General features: G+C 44.4%; 1 protein-coding gene across 1 annotated transcript; it reads left to right on the top strand.

Moving 5' to 3' along the window:
• The first annotated feature begins 7,751 nt into the window (after nucleotides 1-7,751).
• On the top strand, nucleotides 7,752-23,710 carry LOC101320747 (glutathione S-transferase Mu 1). The gene is given in 8 exon segments (XM_004332317.4): nucleotides 7,752-7,802; nucleotides 8,022-8,097; nucleotides 8,529-8,593; nucleotides 8,894-8,975; nucleotides 9,074-9,174; nucleotides 9,893-9,988; nucleotides 10,076-10,186; nucleotides 23,194-23,710. Coding segments are annotated over 8 exon segments (684 nt in total). The 5' UTR covers nucleotides 7,752-7,766; the 3' UTR covers nucleotides 23,311-23,710.
• Nucleotides 23,711-24,202: the final 492 nt, after the last annotated feature.

Raw genomic sequence — 24,202 nt, 5'->3', positions numbered from 1 at the left:
TCAACGATGACCCTCAGGGACAAGGGAGCAGAGAAGGCCAGGGGGACATGTCCTCCGAGTCAGTCTCTGTAGATGGGAGCCCAGTGGATGTTTAGGTCCTATCTTCCAAGCCAGAAGGTGCTTCTTGGAAGGTGGGTGGAGGACAGCCAAAGACACGAAGACGGGAGGATCGTTCACTCCATCAAGGTCAGTGTGGGAGGAAGTAGCGTGAAGGTTTTAGTGTTAGAAGATGAGGTCACATTAATCTCTCCAGGTTCTGAGGGAATTATTAATCCTTGAATCCCCTGCTCATGTTACACACCTGAGGGCCATCCTGTCTCAGAGACCAGGTGACAAAGTTACAGGAGCAAGTTAGGAAATTCGAGAGGGTCCCAAAACCAGGCTAAGGAATTTTAAATACTCTCTCCGCTAAGAGGAATAATTAGAGCCTGGCCCGGCACCTCCCTCATCAAGCTTTATCCAGTTTTGCTGAGTCATTCAGCATCTCCTGCAAGTTACACAGGAACCTTCTGAGCTCCTTTGTTCTTCTGGGGTGCCTCCTGAGTTTGCACCTTAGGGAAGCTGTGGGCCTCCTTCTGAAACAGAAGAATATTGTAGAGACAGAGTGAATGATGGGGCCTCCTGAGGGACAGGGGTGGTTGGGTGGCAGTGAGGGGAGTGCAGCAGAAAGAGCATAGACCTTCGGGAGAGCCAGGGCCAGGCTGCGTTCCAGCCTTTCCTAGCTATGTGAGCATGAGAAAGTTGCTTAACCTCAGTGTGCCTCAGTTTCCCCTTTTTGTTGCAAAGAAGTTGGAAGAAAAGCTGAGATTTAGTTCACAGATGCTGTCTTCTTTGTCATATTAACCCCACAGAGCACAGCTGTCACGGGCCTCCCTGGGCAGTCTGTGCGTTCAGTGCCTGTGCTCTGATGGATTCCAGACCTTGAGTCAGGCTCTTCTCCTTCCCCACACTCAGGGCCTAAAGGAGAATCTCTGCCTGCAGAAAGCCAGCTGCTCCTTCCAGCCCAGGGCAGAACTGACCCCGGAGCCCTGGAGAGTTCCAGGCGTCCTTTAAGGCCTCAGCTGCCCACTTCTCTTCAGTAAGTTCCCTTGCACTTGCCCCAGTTGGATGTTCTCTTCTGCTGTCAGGGTCACTGAAGGGTAGTACCCTTGCCCAGTAAATGGGTCCCCAACTTAGGAGGGGAGTTGGGGCAAATGCTGTGATTACCTCTGCTTTGAAGAGCTCAACTAGACCTCTCACCTGCTATACCTAACCCTGAGGTTGCTCTCCACTGCCCTGCCAGGAAAGTACCAGCCTGGTATGGAGGCCTCATGGCCAGCTGGGCCCCTTACTGCTCTCAGCTGCAGCAGCTGGCCTGGTCCCAGCCCCAGATATGTCTGATTGCCAGGTAAAGGCTGGCCAACACCTGCTGTGTCTTGTCGTTTTCCCTCCTGGCTACCTGGACTCTCCAACTGGCCCTGCTGCTGCCAGGAGATTTAAAGGGCCAGTGCCATGGTTTTTCTCTTCTCAATGTTTCACTTTTTCTCCTTTTGGAAACCAGACATTTGAGGTCTAGGACATTCAAAAGCAACCATATATATGGGGGAATTTAGAAAGGCACCACACAGACCTTACATGTACATCTCAGACTGATCCCTGACACAAAGACACCATATAACAATTGAAACACACACACACACACACACACACACACACATGCACTACAGCAACTTCTGGAGAAGGGTGAGAATCTGATCTTCTGAGTTACCACATTATAAGATTCAAATATTCATTTTTTAAAAAAATCACAAGGCATACAAGAAACAGGAAAGTATGGCCCATTCCAAGGGGAGGGGGGTGGTAAATCAGTGGAAACTATTTCTGAGAAAGACCAGATGGTGGACTTACTAGACTTTAAGTCAACAGTCTTAAAGATGCTCGAAGAGCTAAAAGACGTGGACAGAGTTAGGAAAACAATGAGTGGAACTACCATATGACCCAGCAATCCTACTACTGGGCATACACCCTGAGAAAACCATAATTCAAAAAGAGACATGTACCACAATGTTCATTGCAGCACTATTTACAATAGCCAGGACATGGAAGCAACCTAAGTGTCCGTCGACAGATGAATGGATAAAGAAGATGTGGCACATATATACAATGGAATATTACTCAGCCATAAAAAGAAATGAAATTGAGTTATTTGTAGTGAGGTGGATGGACCTAGAGTCTGTCATACACAGTGAAGTAAGTCAGAAAGAGGAAAACAAATACCATATACCAACACATATATGTGAAATCTAAAAAAAAAATGGTTCTGAAGAACCTAGGGGCAGGACAGGAATAAAGACGCAGACGTAGAGAATGGACTTGAGGACATGGAGGGGAAAGGGTAAGCTGGGATGAAGTGAGAGAGTGGCATGGACATATATACACTACCAAATGTAAAATAGATAGCTAGTGGGAAGCAGCTGCATAGCACAAGGAGATCAGCTCGGTGCTTTGTGACCACCTAGAGGGGTGGGATAAGGAGTGTGGGAGGGAGACGCAAGAGAGAGGGGATATGGGGATATATGTATATGTATAGCTGATTCACTTTGTTATAAAGCAGAAACTAACACAACATTGCAAAGCAATTGAACTCCAATAAAGATGTAAAACAAAAACAAGTGTACAAAATGGAAATATCGAAAAAGATATAGAAAACATAAAAAAGGAACCAAAAATACATTTTAGAACTGAAAATTACAATAACTGAAATGAAAAATTCACTGGAAGGATTCAAAGGAAGGTTCAAGAAGGAAGAAGAAAGAGTCAGGGAATTCCAAGTAGGATAAATTCAAAGAGATGCACACCAAGACACATTATAATCAGACTATTGAAAGACAAAGACAAAGAGAGATCTTAAAAGCAACAAGAAGGAAGTAGCTCATCACATACAAGAACTCTCCAAAAAGATTGTTATCAGATTTCTCTTAGAAACCTTGGAAGCCAGAAGCAGTGGGTTGACATATTCAGAGTGATAAAGGAAAGAAAAACCTGTCAGCCAAGAATCCTATATCTGACAAAACTGTCCTTCAACTATTAAGTAGAAATTAAGACATTCCCAGATAAGTGAAAGCTGAGAGAGTTTTTTATCACTAGACCTCCCCTACAAGAAATGCTAAAAGGAGTCCTTCAGGTTGCAATGAAGAGAGACTAGAGAGTTATGTGAAGCCATGTGAAGAAAAAAAGACTCCTGGAAAAGGTAAATACACGTGTAATGATAAAAGCTAGTACTATTATAACTTTGTTTTATAACTCTCTTTTTGTTTTATATATAATTTAAGAGATTAGTCCATTAGAAAATAATTATTAGTCTATGTTTTTTGACACACATGTATAAAGATGTAATTTTGTGACATCAATAATCAAAGAGAGGGGACAGAGCTGTATAAGAGCAAAGTATTTGAATGCTATTCGAATTAAGCGGGTAGATATTCAAATTAGAGTGTTGTAATTATAGGATGTTGAATATAATCCCCAATGGTAACTACAAGGAAAAATAGCTATAGAATAAACACAAATAAAAATGAGAAGGAAAATGAAAAGTTTCATGACAAAACATCAACTACACATAAAAGACAGTCATGCAGGAAATGAGGGAGAAAAAACTATAAGGCAAATAGAGAACAAATAGCAAAATGATAGAAGTAAGTCTCTCATCAATAATTTATTTAAATGTAAATGAATTAAACTCTCTAATCAAAGGCAGAGATAAGCAGAATGCCTTAAAAAACCATGATTGAACTACATGATATCTACAAGAGTCAGACTTTAGATCAAAGGCCTAGATAGGTTGAAAGTGAAAGGATGGAAAAAGATATTCCAAGCAAACAGTAACCAAAAGAGAGCAGGGCTATACTAATATCAGACAAAATAGACTTGAAATCAAAAAATGTTATAAGACAGAAATAAGAACATTATCTATTACAGAGTGTTCAATAAAGCAAGAAGATATAAAAATTATAAACATTTACACACCTAATAACTGATCAAAAACTGACAGAATTGAAGAGAGAACTAGTTCTACAATAATAGTTGGAGACTTAAACACCATGCCACCATGCTTCCAATAATGGACAGGACAGAAGGAAAAGTAAGGAAATAGAGGACCTGAACAACATAATAAATGAACTAGATTCAGCAGACATATTAGAACATTCAACCCAACAACAATAGTGTACACATTATTCTCAAGCGCACATGGCACAATCTCCAAGATATGTGGGGACACAAATAAAGCATCAGGAATTTAAAAAATAGATATCATATCAACTATCTACTTCAACCACAATGGGATGAAGTTAGAAAACAATAACAGAAGGAAACTGGAAAAATCCACAAATTTGTGCAAATTAAACAAAACATTTTAAATAATGAGTCAAATAAGAAATCACAGGGGAAATTAGAAAATACTTAGAGATGAGTGAAAATGAAAACACAGAATGCCAACGCTAATGGAACACAGCAAAAGCACTGCTAAGGGGGAAATTTACAGCTAGAAATGCCCACATTAAAAATAAGAGGATCTCAAATAAACATCCTAACTTAATAAATTAAGGAACTAGGGAAAGAATTAAACACAAATCTAGCAGAAGAAAGGAAATAATAAAGATTATGGCAGGGATAAATAAAAAAGGGAATAGAAAAACAGTAGAGAATATCAATGAAAAGGTTCAGGAAATTTCTTTGAAATGTTTAACAAAATTGACACACCTTTAGCTAGACTGACTAAGAAAAAAGGGAGAAGATGCAAATTACTAAAATCAGAAATGAAAGATGGGACAGGACTACTGATTCTACAGAAGTAAAAATATCACAGCAGAATACTACAAACAACCATATGTCAACAAATTGGATAATCTGAATAAAATAAATATGTTCCTAGAAACACAAAACCTAACAGGACTGAAACATGTAGAAATAGAATTCCACATGTTATTTATTTTAAATTTAATTGTTTTCTAAATTCTTGAAGCCTTGGTTTGTATTTATTTATTCTTAATACTATAGACATGTAGAAAATTTATTTTCTATATTCCACTATCACAGAAGCTAATAAATAATGATTTTTATTTTTTATTCAGATTAAAAAATATTCTTTACATCGTGGATTACCAAAGTTTACCCAGACAATATTTTGAAAACCTTTAAAAAAATTAGTATATGGTAGGACACATTTTAATACTACTGTTGGTATTTATTTAGTGTGTTGTTTTGTATTCTGTGGCTATTTTATACAGAATTTTAAATTTACTTTGAGAGTTCATAATGTCAGCAGTATAGCTGGAAGGATGGAATGCAGTGCAGAGTCAGACTAGAGACCAAATTCTCAACTGAATATTGGATACAACATGTTTTGATGTCCTGCACAGTGTTCTCTAAAAGATTAGAACTTATCAACACGCTACAGTCAAGAGAGAGCACATGTAAATCCAGAAGATGTGGCCACATAGGCGCTGGCTATGCAGCCATTGGCTGCATCACGCCCTTCAGCCCACTCTCCAGTTTCCCAAGTCCCCACTGCTTGCTACTGCCTTTCTCACACCCACTGCACCTACGGGTGTGACCCCTGGGCCTGGGGGCTGAGTCTGACAGCCTGCTCGGCCAGCCCTCCTCATCCTCCTGCAGAATTGTCCTCTTCCTCCTGAAGGGGCCACCTGTGCTCTGGGAGTCCCTATGTCTGCAGTTCCTTGTCCTACCAGGCACTGCCTCTTTCTCCTGCCTTCAACCCCTCTCCCTCTTAGTCCCTCTCAGTGTTTGAACACTTAAAATCTCTTCCATATTTTAAAATCTGTCCTTGTATTTTCCAGCCTTAAAAAAAAAAAGAATGAATGGATGAATGCTAATGTAATAATATCTGTTCTACATATTTTAAATATTATGACTGTTTAATGTTAGTTTAAGAAAATCATTTTCTCAGTGGAATCTGGTCATGTTTCTTTTCCAAGCTCAAGATGTGTAAAACTCAGAATGACAACTTCTTTATATTGTGAAAAATATAACTATTGAGGGCCCGCACTTTTGTGTGTGTGTGGCCACCATCGCCTCCCTGTGGGCAAACCGAACTAGGAATCCACCTGACCCTGAGCTGCATGCTGAGTCTGGACCTCAACCTGGAGCCCTGAGGACTGGCAAGGTCAGAATGGCTAGAAGCATCTGCCATGGGGACTGAGCTCTGCTGGTCTCTGGTGACACAGTCTCCCAGCTCCCCAACTTAGCAGAGATGTGCAGACTCTGACTCTGTGAATTAACAGGGATTAGATAGAATATATCTGCTTTCCTCAAACCCCCACTCCATACTCTATCTTGGTGGTCAGAAATCTTCATTGAATACTGGGTTCATACCTTTCTATCCTTGTAAAGTGTTAGCTAAATTTAAACTTATTTTTCTGTAGTGTACCAACCTTGCATTTTAACTTGTAAAATCCATTTGCTTTTAAAAGTTCTTATCTCTTTTCATATATCCATTACCTTGTAATATACTTTAAACAAGGGAAAAGTGAACCCAGACCAACCTTGTCCTATTCTCCTCATTCTGAAATAACGTTCAAGCTTCAAAGAGGAAAGTTGGCAGGTAGGACATTGTTCTTGAGGAGGTTGTATCACAGAGCGTCATCAAAGGCCACCTGAGCCACCCTCTCCTACACAAAACCACACGCGGGTCAGGAGCCAAGGATCAGGGCAGGAATCCGTGGACCTGGGCAGCCAAGGTGTGCTGGGCCCACTCTGCCTGTGGTCCTGTTCCAGTCCTCCAGGCTCCTTGCTGGTCCCCCCTTCTGGCCCCCCTTGCAGCAGGAGAGGCTCCTAGCTGCTCAAAGGACAGCCCTCTCCCCCCCCACTCAGATCCCTCTGTGACCACCACAATCCAGGTCACTGACCCAGTCAACCCAGTCAACGTGAGGGTCATCCAGCTGGCTGTCGGGACATCTCTGGACTGCACCTGGATATCTTCTTTGCTGGGCCTGGTTCTGAATTTAGAGTCATTATTTAGGCCATAAAGCTACTCGATTAATTAACAGTTGGTCATTATCACTCTTAGGCATACGACTGAAGGGACGAGTCCTCCATAGTCCCTGAAAGGAAAGCACTGACCACATTTACTTTTTCTGTACCTTGTCGTGGGTGTTTCTTGTATACCATTGATAGTCTGTTCTAGAAGATATGCTGCTGTCAGGGATTATAAAGAGTCGGGGGAGCGTTAGGATTGCTTGGAGTCCTCATCTTCCTGTGCTAGTGGCTCGTTTAAAGTTTCGATATGAGGGACACCACTCTTTGGACTTAACTTGGCAGTCAGAGCCTCCCAGAGCCCGGGGGAACTCGGCAGCCCAGGAGCAAGCCTGAGCGATTCCTGGGAGGGCAGGGGAGGTGGAAGATTCGTGCTCTTGTGATTCAGGCTTGTTCCCCGAGCGCACTGCCAACTCCCCCGATTTACCTGAGATCTGACTGGGGACGGGAACCAGGCTGCCCTCAGCGTCCTGGCGCCCAGAGCTCGGCTCCCGAGTCTCCGCGCCTGGATGGGGACACGTACTATTTCCACTGCTCTGGGTGCAGATACCGCACTGAGGACCCCGGGTGCCCCGGGTCGCAGGAGGCCTCGGAGATTGGGTAGTAGTTGGGGGCGGGGCAGAGAGACGCGGTGGGGCGTGGCCTCACTCAGGCCACACCCAGGCTTGATCTAGGCACCCGGATGAACTTCCACAGCGGTTCGGAGAGGGTACCCCGATCCACGAACCCTGACCATGGCAATGATCCGGGGTTACTGGGATATCCGCGGGGTGAGCGGGGGTCCACCAGGGCGGGCAGGGAAATGCTGCGCAGCTGGGGACCGGTTCGCCAGAAACTTCGTTTGTGGGGCTCGCTGCAGCCCAGCCCCTTCCCTCCGCCTCTCCTTCCCTGGTCGGGGAGAGGGTTGGGAGTGTGGGAGGGGACCCGGAGCACAGAAAGTCGCGCGGTTAAACCTCATGTCTGTCCTTTGTCCCGGCTATCTCTCCCAGCTGGCTCACGCCATCCGCCTGCTTCTGGAGGACACAGACTCAAACTAGGAGGAGAAGAAGTACCCGCTGGGGGACGGTAATGGCATCCTTGTCATGTCCTGGCTTCTGCTCAATTCATGCTGATTTGGTACCAAGGAACCCATGTCCTGGCCCCTGTTATTTCTGTCTGCTGCCCTCCAGCAGCTGGAGAGAGGTCTAACCCTTCCCGAACTCTTTGAGTGTCTAGCTGGCCTCCAAGGCCGGCCATGAGAGCCGATGGCCGGGCCCCTGTATCAGCCATTGGCACGGGTTCCCTTTATTGCTTGCACTAACCCTTTGTAAATCTTACTCATGTGGGTTCCAGAGCCGTCTAATTGTGCTTTCCCCCAAAACTCCATGCGAGATTTAGAGGTTCAGATTCCAGATCCACCTGTTCAGGGGCTCTTGTCTCTGATTCCTTGGTAGGTCCCCCGGGAAGGAGGGTTGGACTCCGGGGCAGTTTGTTTCACTGCATCTTCTTTACCACAGCTCTCAACTATGACAGAAGCCAGTAGCTGAATGAAAAATCCAAGCTGGGCCTGGACTTCCCCAATGTAGGTGCAGGGGCTGGGGTGCTCTGGGGGAAAGTGGACGGTGTCCCTGTCCATCTGCTTACCCAGCTTAGAGGTTTCAGGGTCCGGTGCCTTCTGCTCGGCCTCTCAGCTTCCTGGTTCTCTTCACTGCCTTTCCCTAATGCTGTATGTCCCAGCTCATCCCTTCATTTTACAGTATATTATTTAGTGTCTACCATGGGCCAGGCTCTGTGAGTGCCAGGTTTCATCTCTGCCCTTGCTCAAGGGAGTGGGTGCAGGGGAGCCTGGTGGCCCAACCGACCTGGCCTGTTGTTCCTCCAGCTGCCCTACTTAATTGATGGGGCTCACAAGCTCACCCAGAGCAACGCCATCCTTTGCTACGTTGCTCGCAAGCACAACATGTGTGAGCGGAGCTGTGGGTGGGGGAGGGGCACAGGTGGCCATGCCCTGGGCTTGTCTGGGGCGGGATCCTGAGGGTGAGTCCCTGTTGTGTGGCCACAGGTGGGGAGACAGAAGAAGAGAAGATTCGCGTGGACGTATTGGAGAACCAGGTTATGGATGTCCGCTTGTGCATGGCCATGATCTGCTACAGCTCTGACTTTGTGAGTCCCCTCCCACCGGGCCGGACAGGGTTTGAAATGCTGGTCAGGGCCGCGTCTACACTGGTCTTTTGCCTTTGAACTCCTTGGAGCTACTGATCCACCAAGACATTCCCTTGGAAACTCTGACTTAGTTCCCACCAATCTTAGGATAGAGTCCAGACATCCTTGGGTGGAAATTCAGTTCCTAGACAGGGTGTTTTCCTCGTTAGCCCAGCACCTCCTCCTCGGCATCTCAGGCATAAACACATGTGCCCAGCAGGCAGCCTGGGGTCAGACTTTGTTCCTCTCCCTCCTTCCTTTCAGCCTCTCAGATTCTCCTCATTTGTTCAGAGACTGCATCGGCATTCACACCCTTTCTGTCACCCGCGCTGGAACTTAGGACTTCTTTCCTGAGTCATTTGAGCGTTGATCTTCCTGAGGTCTGAGGCCTGCGCTCTGCCAGGTCTCACAGCACTGCTGGTCTGACCCACGGCACGTGTTTGGAGCTGAGTGGTGACAGGTTCAGGCGCGGTGTTGTTTTGCCCTTTGCCTTCCCATCTCCTCTCACAGATGGGAGGTGGTACCTGGTAGGAGTCTAATGAACACAAGTGGGTTAAATCGCAGCCTGGGCACTGACCCAGGTGTACTTGGCAGCTGGGATCAGGCACAGCCCTGGGAGGCCTGGTCTCTGCCCAGGGCGTCTATATCTGAGGGCAGTGACAGCTGTTTTGTGCCTCAGGAGAAACTAAAGCCTGATTACTTGAAGGAGATCCCTAAAACGATGAAGCTCTTCTCAGATTTTCTGGGGAAGAGGCCCCGGTTTGCAGGGGACAAGGTAAGGGGGACGGCTTCGGGGGATGGAGAGCTGTCATTTTTCCCGTGTTCAGAGTTTGGTGCCCATTCACGCTTTGCCTTTCTGCAGCTCACCTACGTGCATTTCCTGGCGTACGACATCCTTGACATGCACCGCACATTTGAGCCCAGGTGTCTGGATGAATTCCCAAACCTGAAAGACTTCACTTCCCGTTTGGAGGTGATTCTCCTGACCCCTCTAGTATTTATATCTCTCTTCTCTTCCCTCTCTTCACTGATGCTTTCCTAGTTGGAACCCAGATGAAGAATAACATTTAATGAGGACTTGGTTTATGCCAGAATCTCTGCTCAGCATCTAACATATATTGTGTCAAATTTAATCTTTGTAACATTCCTCCGTGGTAAAAGAATTATCCTCTTCATTTTACAGATAAGGAGTTAAGCTGAAAGGATAATTTCTGAAGGTCACAGGGCCAGTACAGGCTGTGCTGGGCTCCCAGTCAGAGCATCTGGCTTCTATGGGCAGCAGTGAGTGGCTCTCCTTTTCCTGTATGGAAAAGAAAGCTCAGGTCCTTTTCCTGTCTGGTTCAGAGCTCTGGAAAGTGTGGAGGAAGCAGAACCTTCAGGAGTTTCCCTGCAGCTGGCATTAGTAGAGTTGAGACACCGTAGGACTGATATCAAGTACTAAAAACACAGACAATATCTTCTCTAGATCTCCAGAGGGGTCTGCACAAGTGAATCGCCGCCAGTTGTATTGAGATTCTCAGGACTGTAGTTGGTGCTGGGATTTGAGTACATACATAGGTGTCCTTTGGAAGGATTTTATCTCGACACCTCTTACAGTGGGCACTTTCCTTCCCTCGTCTTCCTTCCTTCTTCCTTCCAGTTACCCAAGTTTCCGATCTCAGAGGCGGGATGGTACATTTATTTTTAGTAACATTCACTGATCTGACCCTCTCCTCTGTATGAGGCACTGTGTCAGGCACAGTGGGGATGAAGAAGCAACACAGTCCTGGCGCCCACCTTCTGGGGCTCAGTGCAGCTGGAGAACTACAGGAACCCCGAGCTGTGTGGTGTGCGTGGAACCACTTGGTGCTGGAGGAGCACAGCCTGACCTCACCTCCCAGCTCATCATCGGTCACCCTCAGTCCACCAGTGGGAGAGCAACAAAGTCTGCGTTATGTCAGATTTGGGAATTTGAAGCTCTAATCCAATAGGTTTTTTCAGTACAATCTGTTCTCTATTCCCACCCTCACTCCCCACCCGGCCCCATCATCAAATCTGCTTTCTTAGCTAGTTCTCATCAGCTCTGGTTCTGCTCCAGGCTTATTGGCCTTGAGAATTTTGCAAGAGCTGGGATGACTTCCCGGCAGGGAGGATGGGGACAGATGTGGGCTGCAGTGTGTGGCCTGTTGGGGCCTGGGCTGTTGGGTACAGGCACCCCCAGCATCTTTGAATCCTTGGAACTTATTGGGCACTGTCTGTCTTGGGAAGACTGTGCACAGATACACCTGAGTGTCTCACTGGCTAGTTGGCTGCAGCAGTACTGGGGATGTGGTAGGTTGGGGCCCAGTGAGACTGGGCTCCAGTCCCAGGCCAGGCAGGTGGACTCTGTCCTTTAAGTGGAATAATTAGAGTTTGGCTTGGCCTGGCCTGTGCTCCATACCCTCATACTGATCTCGGGTGGCCTCGGCCTGCAGCGGCTTGAAGCAGGATTTTGGTTCCCAGCCAGAGACTGAGGTCGGGTCGCAGCGGTGAGAGCACCAAATCCTAGCCACTAGAACAGTGGTCAGTGACAAGGCCCTGGCCTTTGGCTTTGCAGAAAAGAATTCCCACGAAGATGGAAAGTAGTGAAACAAGTAAAGTGTTTATTAGGAGAAAAATAAGAGTACTGTACGTGTGGATAGACACCCGGGTGGGCTCAGAGAGACAGTCACGCCCTTGTGGTAGTTTGAATCACTTTTATGGCGCATTTCTTCCAGGTTTCCTTTGACCAGTCATCTTGCTTTGCCTGGTTCTGAGTCTGTATTTGATGTATCTTAGGGTCCTCCCCTATGTGCTTGCACATCTCTTGGCCAAGATGGATTCTAGCGAAGAGGCCTGTGGGTAGTTGACATCACTTACTATGAGTTGGCACCCCCTTGCTTTTTGACCTCCAAGGAGGCTTTCTGTGCATGTGTAGTCGGGGAGGTCTCCTTGACTTCGAGAATGAGGAATATGTGGTCTTTTATCTCTTATCTGGGCAGGGCCCAGCCTCCTCCATCATCCTGCTTTTATGGAGTTTCTGCTCTTATGGAGTTTTTGTCCACAGGGGACAAACTTCAGCTGTTTGGCCTGGGGCCCATCTATCTCCTGCCTCAAATCCCCCCCTGAGAGACATGAACCCCAAGAAATCTTTATTGGGAGGACGAAAGGCAAAGGTCTGTCTTCTGTAGCTTCTTCAGGCTGTCAAGGGGCTCACAGACCCTACCTAGTTGGGGTCACAGAGCTCTCGCCCTGACTCATTAAGCGACCCGGGGTGACATCTGCTGTTATTCCAGCAGGATCTGTTCCAAGGAGTGTCTGGAATCTCTGCATCACCGTCACCTTGTCTGGGAAACCGTTGTGTCCTTAGAAAGAACAAGCTAGGCTTCTTAAATCTTAAGTAGATTTTTATTTATTTATCTTTGGCTGTGTTGGGTCTTTGTTGCTGCTCATGGGCTTTCTCTAGTTGCGGTGAGCAGGGGCTACTCTTCGTTGCGGTGTGCAGGCTTCTCATTGCAGTGGCTTCTCTTGTTGTGGAGCACGGGCTCTAGGCACACGGGCTTCAGTAGTTGTTGCACGCAGGCTCAGTAGTTGTGGCGCATGAGGTTAGTTGCTTCATGGCATGTGGGATCTTCCTGGACCAGGAATTGAACCTGTGTCCCCTACATTGGCAGGTGGATTCTTTTTTTTTTTTAACATCTTTATTGGAGTATAACTGCTTTACAATGGTTGTTAGTTTCTGCTTTATAACAAAGTGAATCAGTTATATATATATATATATAAATATATATACATATATGTCCCCATATCTCTTCCCTCTTGCATCTCCCTCCCTCCCACCCTCCCTATCCCACCCCTCTAGGTGGTCACCAAGCACCAAACTGATCTCCCTGTGCTATGCGGCTGCTTCCCACTAGCTATCTATTTTACGTTTGGTAGTGTATATATGTCCATGCCACTCTCTCACTTCGTCCCAGCTTACCCTTCTCCCTCCCCATATCCTCAAGTCCATTCTCTGGTAGGTCTGAATCTTTACTCCCATCTTGCCCCTAGGTTCTTCATGACCTTTTTTTTTTTTTTTTTTTTTTAGATTCCATATATATGTGTTAGCATACAGTATTTGTTTTTCTCTTTCTGACTTACCTCACTCTGTACGACAGACCCTAGGTCCATCCACCTCACTACAGATAACTCATTTTCGTTCCTTTTTATAACCGAGTAATATTCCATTGTGTATATGTGCCACATCTTCTTTATCCATTCATCTGTTGATGGACACTTAGGTTGCTTCCATGGTATCAATTTACATTCCCACCAACAGTGCAGGAGGGTTCCCTTCTCTCCAGCATTTATTGTTTGTAGATTTTTTGATGATGGCCATTGTGACTGGTGTGAGATGATACCTCATTGTAGTTTTGATTAGCATTTCTCTAATGATTAATGATTTTGAGCATTCTTTCATGTGTTTGTTGGCAATCTATATATCTTTTTTAGAGAAATGTCTATTTAGGTCTTCTGCCCATTTTTGGACTGGGTTGTTTGTTTTTTTGATATTGAGCTGCATGAGCTGCTTGTAAATTTTGGAGATTAATCCTTTGTTTAATCAGCTGCTTCATTTGCAAATTAATCAGTTGCTTCATTTGCAAATATTTTCTCCCATTCTGAGGGTTGTCTTTTCGTCTTGTTTATGGTTTCCTTTCCTGTGCAAAAGCTTTTAAGTTTCATTAGGTCCCATTTGTTTATTTTTGTTTTTATTTCCATTTCTCTAGGAGGTGGGTCCAAAAGGATCTTGCTGTGATTTATGTCATAGAGTGTTCTGCCTATGTTTTCCTCTAAGAGTTTGATGGTGTCTGGCCTTACATTTAGGTCTTTAATCTATTTTGAGTTTATTTTTGTGTATGGTGTTAGGGAGTGTTCTAATTTTATTCTTTTACATGTAGCTGTCCAGTTTTCCTAGCACCACTTATTGAAGAGGCTGTCTTTTCTCCACTGTATATTCTCGCCTCCTTTATCAAAGATAAGGTGACCATATGTGCGTGAGTTTATCTCTGGGCTTTCCTGTTCCATTGATCTATACTTCTGTTTCTGTGCCAGTACCATACTGTCTTGATTACTGTAGTTTTGTAGAAGTAAGGGAGCCTGATTCCTCCAGCTCCGTTTTTCGTTCTCAAGATTGCGTTGCCTATTCGGGGTCTTTTGTGTTTCCATACAAATTGTGAAATTTTTTGTTCTAGTTCTGTGAAAAATGCCAGTGGTAGTTTGATAGGGATTGCATTGAATCTGTAGATTGCTTTGGGTAGTAGAGCCATTTTCACAATGTTGATTCTTCCAGTCCAAGAACATGGTATATCTCTCCATCTATTTATGTCATCTTTAATTTCTTTCATCAGCATCTTATAATTTTCTGCATACAGGTCTTTCATCTCTTAGGTAGGTTTATTCCTAGATATTTTATTCTTTTTGTTGCAATGGTAAATGGGAGTGTTTCCTTAATTTCTCTTTCAGATTTTTCATCATTAGTGTATAGGAATGCAAGAGATTTCTGTGCATTAATTTTGTATCCTGCTACTTTACCACTTTCATTGATTAGCTCTAGTAGTTTTCTGGTGGCATCTTTAGGATTCTCTATGTATAGTATCATGTCATCTGCAAACAGTGACAGCTTTACTTCTTCTTTTCTGGTTTGGATTCCTTTTATTTCTTTTTCTTCTCTGATTGCTGTGGCTAAAACTTCCAAAACTATGTTGAATAATAGTGGTGAGAGTGGGCAACCTTTTCTTGTTCCTGATCTTGGTGGAAATGGTTTCAGTTTTTCCCCATTGAGGACGTGTTGGCAGGTGGATTCTTAACCACTGTGCCACCAGGGAAGTCCCCCAATTCAAGTTTTGCACCAGCTTACTTTTAAAATTCATTTACTCAGTTAAATTTATTTTAAGCTTAGTCAATCCTGACCATTCTCAAAACTCTTTTCTTGGGGTCCACTTTCCACAAAGCTTTTTGTCAGTTTCTGTATCCATTACTTTATTTTTCCATCTAGAAACAGCCACCTGTAAGTCAGACCTACTTCTTTTTCCCTTAATAAAATGCAATTCCATTCCTCATATCTTCTTTACTAAAAACACACATCCTACTTTCTTTAAGCAACCATGAACTGTCCTTTGTATCAGCACTCTGTAGATTGGTAAACATAAATCCAAATAATAATTTCCTGAAAAATGTGCTTTCTTACAGAAAATATCTCAGTGTGGCACCAAACATATTTATTAATAGCTCTAGACCTTTTGTTTCTCTGTAAAAGGAAGCCAGTGTTCAGTAATGAATGTTTCAGTATCTTATTTTATTCCTAAAAAGTTCACCCGAAGCTCTTATCTCATTTGAATTTTTTTCCTTAGAAGTTTGTTCACATTGAGTTACTTTCCTTGCTGACAAATTTACAACGGATATAACAAGATTTTATTTAGCTTATATTAAACCTAGATGCAATAAAAGTGTTATACTTAATGTTGATGACTCTAAAGACATGTCTATATTAATTAGATCAACAAACTTAAACATTAATACCACGTATTAATTTAATACTGAATATTTCCCAGTTCATGTGAACCTGAAATTCACTTAGCTTAATTTCTCTTGTATTTAGAATTGCCTGATTTGTAAGTGCTTACTTTCCTTTAAGCCAATTAAATAGAGCTCATTTACAAATCAACCTCAGCAATATTATCCGAAGACAAAGACATACACTGAGACATACATATATCCAGACAGATCCAACGAGAGATCTAACTTCATTTTCTAAACTTAGTCATGAATTAGATATCACAATGTAAAACTCACTAGTTTATAAATAACAGTTGGAATAAGAAAAAATTTAAAAGGCTTCATTCCAGTTTTTTTCCTCAGCTTCAGGAATTAGAGATGGTCTAGGTAAGTGTTCCTGAGAGTGTTCTAGCAGAATCAAGTTCTGCTAGTAGGACTTGTTCCTCAGTGTCAGAATTCTGAAAAAAGTAACAAGCTAGCTTTTTCTAATTGCACATGAAAAAAGAACCAGTTTTGTAATTTAAAAAAAAAAAAGTTTTTTTTCTTAACCAGTTTTCTCCAGAGACTAAAGAATATTGTGGCCACACTCAAAAATCATCTTTCTTTTTCCTTGGTCATAGTTTCATAGCTAAAATTTAGACCAATTTAGTGCTCAGATTGGCCTGGATACAGGGGCAGACTGGCTGATAAAATGTTGTCCTGGCAGGGATTGTCCCTCCAGAGAGGTGGGGGTCTTAGTTTGATCAAAAGAATCTGAAGGAGTAAGGGAACTTGCAGGAGTGGGGGGAGCTTGGTTTCCCCCCTGAGAGTTGGGAGAAGTTAGAAGGGATCATTTAGAAGGTCAGGAGAGTTTTCCTCAGTCCATTTCCCCATACTATGGCAGTAAAGATCTAATTGTAAGAGACCCATTTTCAGGCCATTTTTTTCCATCCCCCTACTTAAATAAAGGCCAGGCAATGTTACAGCAGGACCTAAGCTTTCCTTTCTCAGCCCATCTGGCTTAACTGCGCTCCTAGAAATGAAGTCCAGCATTCTGGAAACATTACTAGGAGGCACCTGAAGGAGATTCAGAGCGTCCTCTGAATTTCCTTCAAATCCTGTGCTTGGTGGGATTTTGAGTGTCCTCTACTCTCCCACTGATCCCTGACCAGACATCTCTGGTCTACCCAGTCCCTCAAGTGAGGGGTTCCTTGAACCACTGCTGGTGTATTGCCAGGGCTCTCCTTGAGCACTGCAGTCTGCTTGAAGGTGGCCAACCCAATAGGCTGTCCGTTGCAGACTGCCAACGCCTGGAGTGAAGGGGGAACTCTGGAGGAATTGGAGTTGGCCGCAATGGAAAATGCCATGGGGGTCAGGACCTGAGGGCCTGAGGGGTGGGACTTGAAAAGAAAGTGAAGCAGAGAGCAAGAGAAAGAGGGCAAGAGTGAAAGTCAGAGGCCTCAAGCCGCAGCTGGGCAAAGCCCGCAATTTACCTTAAATTCCCTGGTTTTGGCACCAAATAAGATCTCAGGTGGCCACAGCCTGCAGCGGCTTGAAGCAGGGTTTTGGTTCCCGGCCAGAGACTGAGGTTGGGTCGTGGCGCTGAGAGCACCAAATCCTAGCTGCTAGAACAGTGGTCAGTGACAAGGCCCTGGCCCTTTGGCTTTGCAGAAAAGAATTCCCACGAAGATGGAAAGTAGTGAAACAAATAAAGTGTCTATTTTTTTCTCTATTAGGAGAAAAAAAAAGAGTACAGTACGTGTGGATAGACACCCAGGTGGGCTCAGAGAGACAGTCACGCCCTTGTGGTAGTTTGAATCACTTTTATGGGGCATTTCTTCCAGGTTTCCTTTGACCAGTCATCTTGCTTTGCCTGGTTCTGAGTCTGTATTTGATGTATCTTAGGGTCCTCCCCTATGTGCTTGCACATCTCTTAGCCAAGATGGATTCTAGCGAAGAGGCCTGTGGGTAGTTGACATCACTTACTATGAGTTGGCACCCCCTTGCTTTTTGACCTCCAAGGAGGCTTTCTGTGCATGTGTAGTCGGGGAGGTCTCCTTGACTTCGAGAATGAGGAATATGTGGTCTTTTATCTCTTATCTGGGCAGGGCCCAGCCTCCTCCATCATCCTGCTTTTATGGAGTTTCTGCTATTATGGAGTTTCTGTCCACAGGGGATGAACTTCAGCTGTTTGGCCTGGGTCCCATCTATCTCCTGCTTCACTATCACCTTTCATCCAGGTTTTGCTGAGTGAAATCTGGTCTCTTCTGCAAGTTGTTTGGGCACTTTCTGAGACCCTTTGTTTTGCTAGGTGTCCATCCCTCTGTGGGCAAACCCTGGGAACCTAGAAGTCTTTTCTGAAAAAGAGGATGTTTTTGCAGAATGAGAAGAACGAGTACTCCCATAACAAGATGTTGACTGGAAAAAAAAACCCTCACAACTTAAGAGCAGTGAGTTTCAGTTTTATTTGGGGACCTTACTGAGGACTGTAGCCCGGCAGACAGACTCTCAGAGAGCTCGGAGGAACTGCTCTCAAGACGTAAGGTAGGAGACAGTAGGTATATGAATTTTTGGCTGGGAAGTACATGTAGTCAAGCATGCATCTTGGTAAAAGATTAGTGCTAATTATCGAAAAACAAATATCTCAAGTTAATGACTTTCGTGTTTTTCTATGTGTAGGTAGATGCACGAATCTGGGGTGACTGAAATTCTTTGTTCGATATGCATCCTAACTCTTTAAGGTCCCCCATATCCAAAACACAGAATGTTTCATCCTGGTTTTCTCCATCCTGAATTCCCCTCAGGGCGCACTGTCAGTGGGTGACTGCAGTGGGTTGCAGCTTCCTCCTTTCTAAAACCGATAATGAGGGAAACTCTTTAGGCTTTTTACTATTCGTGGAAAAGACTTAAGATTTACGTTCATTCTTGACAAATCCTTAAAAGAGGCTGTGAATTAGATTTTGGGTGAAGGAGGCTTTCTAACCATTTGAATTTTAAAAGGCCTCTTTTCCTTTATTTTTTCCCTTTGGTTTCAGGTTCTACCTTATTAAGTTAATCAGGCTCAGTCTCAGGTCATTGTGGGCTGTATTTACATTTCTGAAATGTGGGGATTCGCAAGGCAAACATAGTTGCTTTTATTTTTTTGTTTTTAAAAAATGTTTATTTATTTGGTTGCACCAGGTCTTAGTTGTGGCAGGTGGGCTCCTTAGTTGCGGCTCATGGGCTCCTTAGTTGTGGCATGCAAACTCTTAGTTGCAGCATGCATGTGGGATCTAATTCCCTGACCAGGGATTGAACCTGGGCCCCCTGCATTGGGAGCTTGGAGTCTTAACCACTGTACCACCAGGGAAGTCCCCACAGTTGCTTTTAATTCCCCAAAGAACTGGGCTGCCACCTAAATGATACCAAAAGATTGATTTGCCCAACTACATTTTCTTTAATTTGTTTTCTTATATCAGAAGGAAAATTTCCAACTAAACTGGAAATCAAAAGATTTCCATATTCCAGAACTTTAGGGATCAGTGTATCATGCCTTCAAATGTTTGCAGAAGGTCCTCTTTCTGAGTGCACAAGTCAAACTCAGACCAATTTACCCTAGGGACAAACAAAGCAAAACAAACAAACAAAACCCCCAAACCAAACTCCATTATTGCTTTTGTTAGCCCCTGAATATTAGACCGCAGCTTTTACCTCATACTCTGTGGACTCATGTAACCCTATTGGTTTCCTTTATCATGTTTAATTAACATTGCCTGAGAGACAGATTATATACCCTGTCTTATACCAGGCAGGGGAGCATTCCCCAGTGAGACATATTGTACATCCCCACAATATATCAGGTAAAAGAGATGAACCATCTTACATAAAGCCTGTTCAAATACACCAATTTTTTGGGACTTCCCTGGTGGGGCAGTGGTTAAGAATCCGCTTGCCAATGCAGGAGACACGGGTTCGAGCCTTGGTCTGGGAAGATCCCACAGGCAGCGGAGCAGCTAAGCCTGTGCGCTGCAACTACTGAGCCTGTGCTCTAGAGCTCATGCTCCGCAACAAGAGAAGCCACCTCAATGAGAAGCCCGCATACCGCAACGAAGAATAGCCCCCACTCGCTGCAACTAGAGAAAGGTTGAGCGCAGCAACAAGGACCCAATGCAGCCAAAAATAAATAAATTTATTAAAAAAAACACAAATACACCAATTTTTAATAAACTTTCATCTCAATTCTATCAACTCTTATACCTTTAACTGTTGCCCTCACTAGGACCCTATTAACCAGTCTTGGTCTTATAAGGAGTCCCAGAAACTTTCCTTTTTATTCCCTGGCCATTTTACCCATTTCTGTATAAAAGGCTTTGGGGTCTCCAGTGAGGGGTTGAGCCAAGGGACCCAGGGCTTTTTGTCAATCTTTAACTTGATTGATTGGCATGTTGCCCCGAGCAATTGCTGGTCAAGTATCTGAATGTAATTTTTTTTACCCTTTTGCCTTTAAAATTTTTCTAAACTGGGGTAAATAGAATGGACTTGTTTGGGACCCTTTAACATTAGGAGGACCAATAAGGGGTCTTTTTGGCCTCTCCAAAACATCCTTTTTGGTAGTGTTGTATCAAAACCGTTGTTTTAATGCTGTCGAAGTCTGTTTCATTTATCCCATCTCTTAATAACCATCTAAAGATTTCCGTCCTATAAACTAAGGGAGTTCTTAAGGTTAGCCATTATATTTCTTTGTATCCACCTTCTAGTTTGGGTTTCCATAGATACCAATAAAACAACTGTTTACAATGAGAGGTCTCTAAAAATTTACCAATTTAGAAGTTTTTCCAATTTAAAGGATCAATTGTTAGGATTTTTAGTTGTGATTCAAACCAATAAGATGCAAGAGGCATCCCCAAAAGAGAGTGCAAAGGATGTAGCCTTCACCAGAACCAGAAAGTTTACTCCCAAATATAGTCGAAGAAAATAAAGGCCTTTGTTGTACAGGGACACAAGGAAGGTTGAGACAACAAAGGCGCTTTATGGACTGGGACCACTTATGACACGTTTCCCTGAAGCTGGCGTAGCTGGACAAAAAGACTGCTTGGAATCCCAGACTATGCAACTTTCTGCCAAATGTATACCATATGTGTACCTTCTCAATTGCAGAGACTAAGCTACCAAAACACAGTAGAAGATGCCTAAGATCAGGTAGAATATTTATATCTCAAAGGCATGGGGAGATGATGCACGTTCCTCCTAGAAGGGCATTTGTTTCCTTAAGGTCAGAATTTTGGAAAAAAAAAGTTTTAAAAACTTTTTGGCCAAAATAATCACAATTTTACCAAGGCTTTTGAATTATTGTTGCTTTCTGTGGGGAATCAATTTTGGTGTTACAAAAACGAAGTTGAGAGAGAGACGAATAGCATGAAGGAGAGCATTGCAGTGGACACTCAGAGGAGTGGGAAGGAGCAATGGAGAGCAGGTCCAGCTTCAGGGGCCTTTTAAAAATTCGGATATAATTTCAAGCCATTTTTTGTTGCTTTTCTGCAAGAAGTTACTTTCTCATTTCCTCTTTTAGAAGCTTCTAAATACCAATCGAAATGAGCATTCCATTCAGTCTGTTTGATCTTATAACCTGCTTTCTCTAGCTGTATACACCCAAAAACCCAGTATTGGAATGTCCAAAGAACCCCGTTTTGGCCATTTTTAGGATGAGATCTCCTTTGGTATAGCTTCCCCAATTACATATTTGCAAGTATAAGCTCCGTATGTAATGTACCTAAACCTGGCTGTGGTGTTACTCATAGGTTAGCGATCTGTCACTCTTCTTTCTTTTGTTTAGAAAGCTTTGTTTCCCATTTCAGAGTCTGTTTTTCAGGATAAATTACTATTGAAACTGTATGTGGTGGGCCAGTGTGTTGTTTTTGAGCTGAACTCTCCTAGTTGTCACCCTAGAGTCATTTCAGGTCTTTTACACGTCTCAGTTTCTCCCTCTGACAGTCTAAAGCCTCGATGGGCACTGGGAACACTGGAGGCCAAATCTTTTTGTGTGTCCCCAGATGGGCCACTTTCTGTAAATTAAAGAATGGGTTTCCCTATGGGACTGCTGTGTGGTATAAAGGACTGGCCTCCACCACTCCTGCAAGTTTCTCAGTTGCCTGAGAAAGCCATACCTGGCCAGGAAGAGCTCTGTCCCTTATCTTTGGAGTTAAGAGCTCTTATATGGTATCTACACTATATTCCAACTAATTCTGTTAAAGTTGTCAATTCAAGGAAAGATGCCAACCAGCCCCTTACCTACTCACCCAGCCTGAACCTTCCCAGTGGCTCTTGACTGGGTACTTTCTCAGTATCTCTGAACTGAGAAGTCAGGTACCTTTTTCATCTGCCACTGAATAAAACTCAGGATTGTCAGCCAAGATGGTAAAACTGAGATCAGGAGAGACTCACCCAAATTCGTATGGACATGTAGAGAGGTGGACCGGCACAAGGGGCCTTGCTGGTACCAAGGCTCCAGATCCTTGTAAAGTTCCGGTGAGGGGAAGAAGTCTCCTCTGGGCCCCTTTGTGGCCACTAGAACTGTCCACTGGAAAGTAAAACCCACACAACGTAAGAGCAGTGGGTTTCCCTTTTTTTGGGGAACTTACTGAGGACTATATCCCGGGAGACAGCCTCTCAGATAGCTCCGAGGAACTGCTCTCAAGAAGTAGGAGGGGAGGTTTGGGAAATAAGAATAATCAACTCTAAGTCTTGGTAAAAGATCACTGCTAATCACCCAAAAACAGGTATCTCAAGTTAGTGATTTTAGTGCTTTTCCGTGGATGGAAAGGTGCACACATCTGAGGTGACTGGAGTTTTTCCTGAGTTATGCATCTTAACTATCTAGGGGCCAGGTATCCGAAATACAGAATGTTTCATCTTGGTTTTTTCCATCCTGAGTACCCCTCCAGGCACACTGTTGGTGAGCAACTGCCCTGAGTGGTGACTTAACTCTTTGTATAAGTGGATGATGAATGAACCTTGTTCTTTTTGTTTTCAGCTGCGAGGAAGGGAGTGCAGCAGAAAGAGCTCAGAATGGAGAGTGAGAGCGAGCCAGGCTGCATTCTAGACATATTACTTATGAGCTGTGTGACCAGGAGGGAGGTGCTTATCCTCTGTGTGCCTCAGTTTCCCTTCTGATAAATGGTGACAGTAGAACCTATCTTGTCAGGTAGTTGTGTAGAGATTCTAAACCTATATTATCATCTCTAGTGGATACACAGCACCTTATACAGGGTGGAGTCTCCATATGTGAAAAGTCTTATTAAGAAATCAAATGCATTACAGGAAATTGGAACAGTCAACTTTCCAGAGCTGAGCATCCCAAAAGGCTGTCTATTGCCCCAACATTTGACCCCACATGGAAGGGCTGTACCAGGGTACCAAACCTGGGGAGAGCTGCATGAGCCCCAGTGGGGCAGCAGACCTGAGGTCTGGCCTTCTTTTTCCCACCCTCAGGGCTTGAAGAAGATCTCTGCCTACATGAAGTCCAGTTGCTTCCTCCCAGGCCCTCTGTTTCTAAAGACTGCCATGTGGGGCAACAAATACTGCCCTGTAACCAGGAGACGGGAGTGAGGAGCCATTGTCCTGGAGACCAGGTGGACCTCCCTGTGCACAGAACCGTCTGTCTTTTTCTTTCTCCTTCTTTTCACTTTAGATGCCGTCTTGGCCCCCTTTATCTCCCTCCCAACCCCCTTTTCATCCATCCTTTATTCAGTTCCCCACTTTTCTTCAGCAAAGTTCCTCCCCCACCCCACATTATCCCTCCTGCACTAAAGCCAACTAGACTATCCTTCCCTTCCATGGTTGCTTCTGCTGTGAGGAGCCCGACCAGACCCCTGGCCCACAGAGCTCTGCTCTGAGCTCCCAGCACTGCCCTGAAGATCAGAATTGGCCTGGTGTGCAGGTACAGGCCCTGCCTCCCAGTGTGGTTCCTGCCCAGCCCTGTCTGATCCCCAGTAAAGCCTTAATGATACCTGCTGTGTCTTGTCTTATTCCCTCCTGGCTTCCTGGAGTCACGACTGACTGTTGGGTGTGTGTGGGTGTCCATTTTTCCTTCTGTTGTCCACTGCAGAGGCTCCGTGGATGGGCATGCATGTGTGTGTGTGGCGGGGGGTTGGGAACAGGTGGGATTATACTATTGCTTGCTCCTTTCTATTTCTACTTCATGTACCTCTGTTCTTTAGCATGGGGTCTTTACAGAAGGGGGGCCCTTCTGTGCCTGGTTCCCTCCTTAATTCAGCATTCATGGGAAGCCTCCTGTCAGCTTGTGGTACTCTGTGTCATGGTTCAGGGGGCTCTTGGGTGTGCTGGGGAAGGGGTTTGAGTAGTCTACTGATAGTGTGGGATCCTGGTGGCCTACCTTCTGTCACCCTTTCCTGGAGGCTTTCCCTGCTTTAGATACCCTTCATCTGTGTTCTTAGATCTCAATAAAACATACCCCCACTGTATTATAATTGTTGTTTTA

This window comes from Tursiops truncatus, chromosome 1 (genome assembly GCF_011762595.2).
Source record: "Tursiops truncatus isolate mTurTru1 chromosome 1, mTurTru1.mat.Y, whole genome shotgun sequence".
Lineage (NCBI taxonomy): Eukaryota > Metazoa > Chordata > Mammalia > Artiodactyla > Delphinidae > Tursiops > Tursiops truncatus.
Note: the sequence above shows the minus strand (reverse complement) of the source record. Positions and strands in the feature narration are given on the sequence as shown.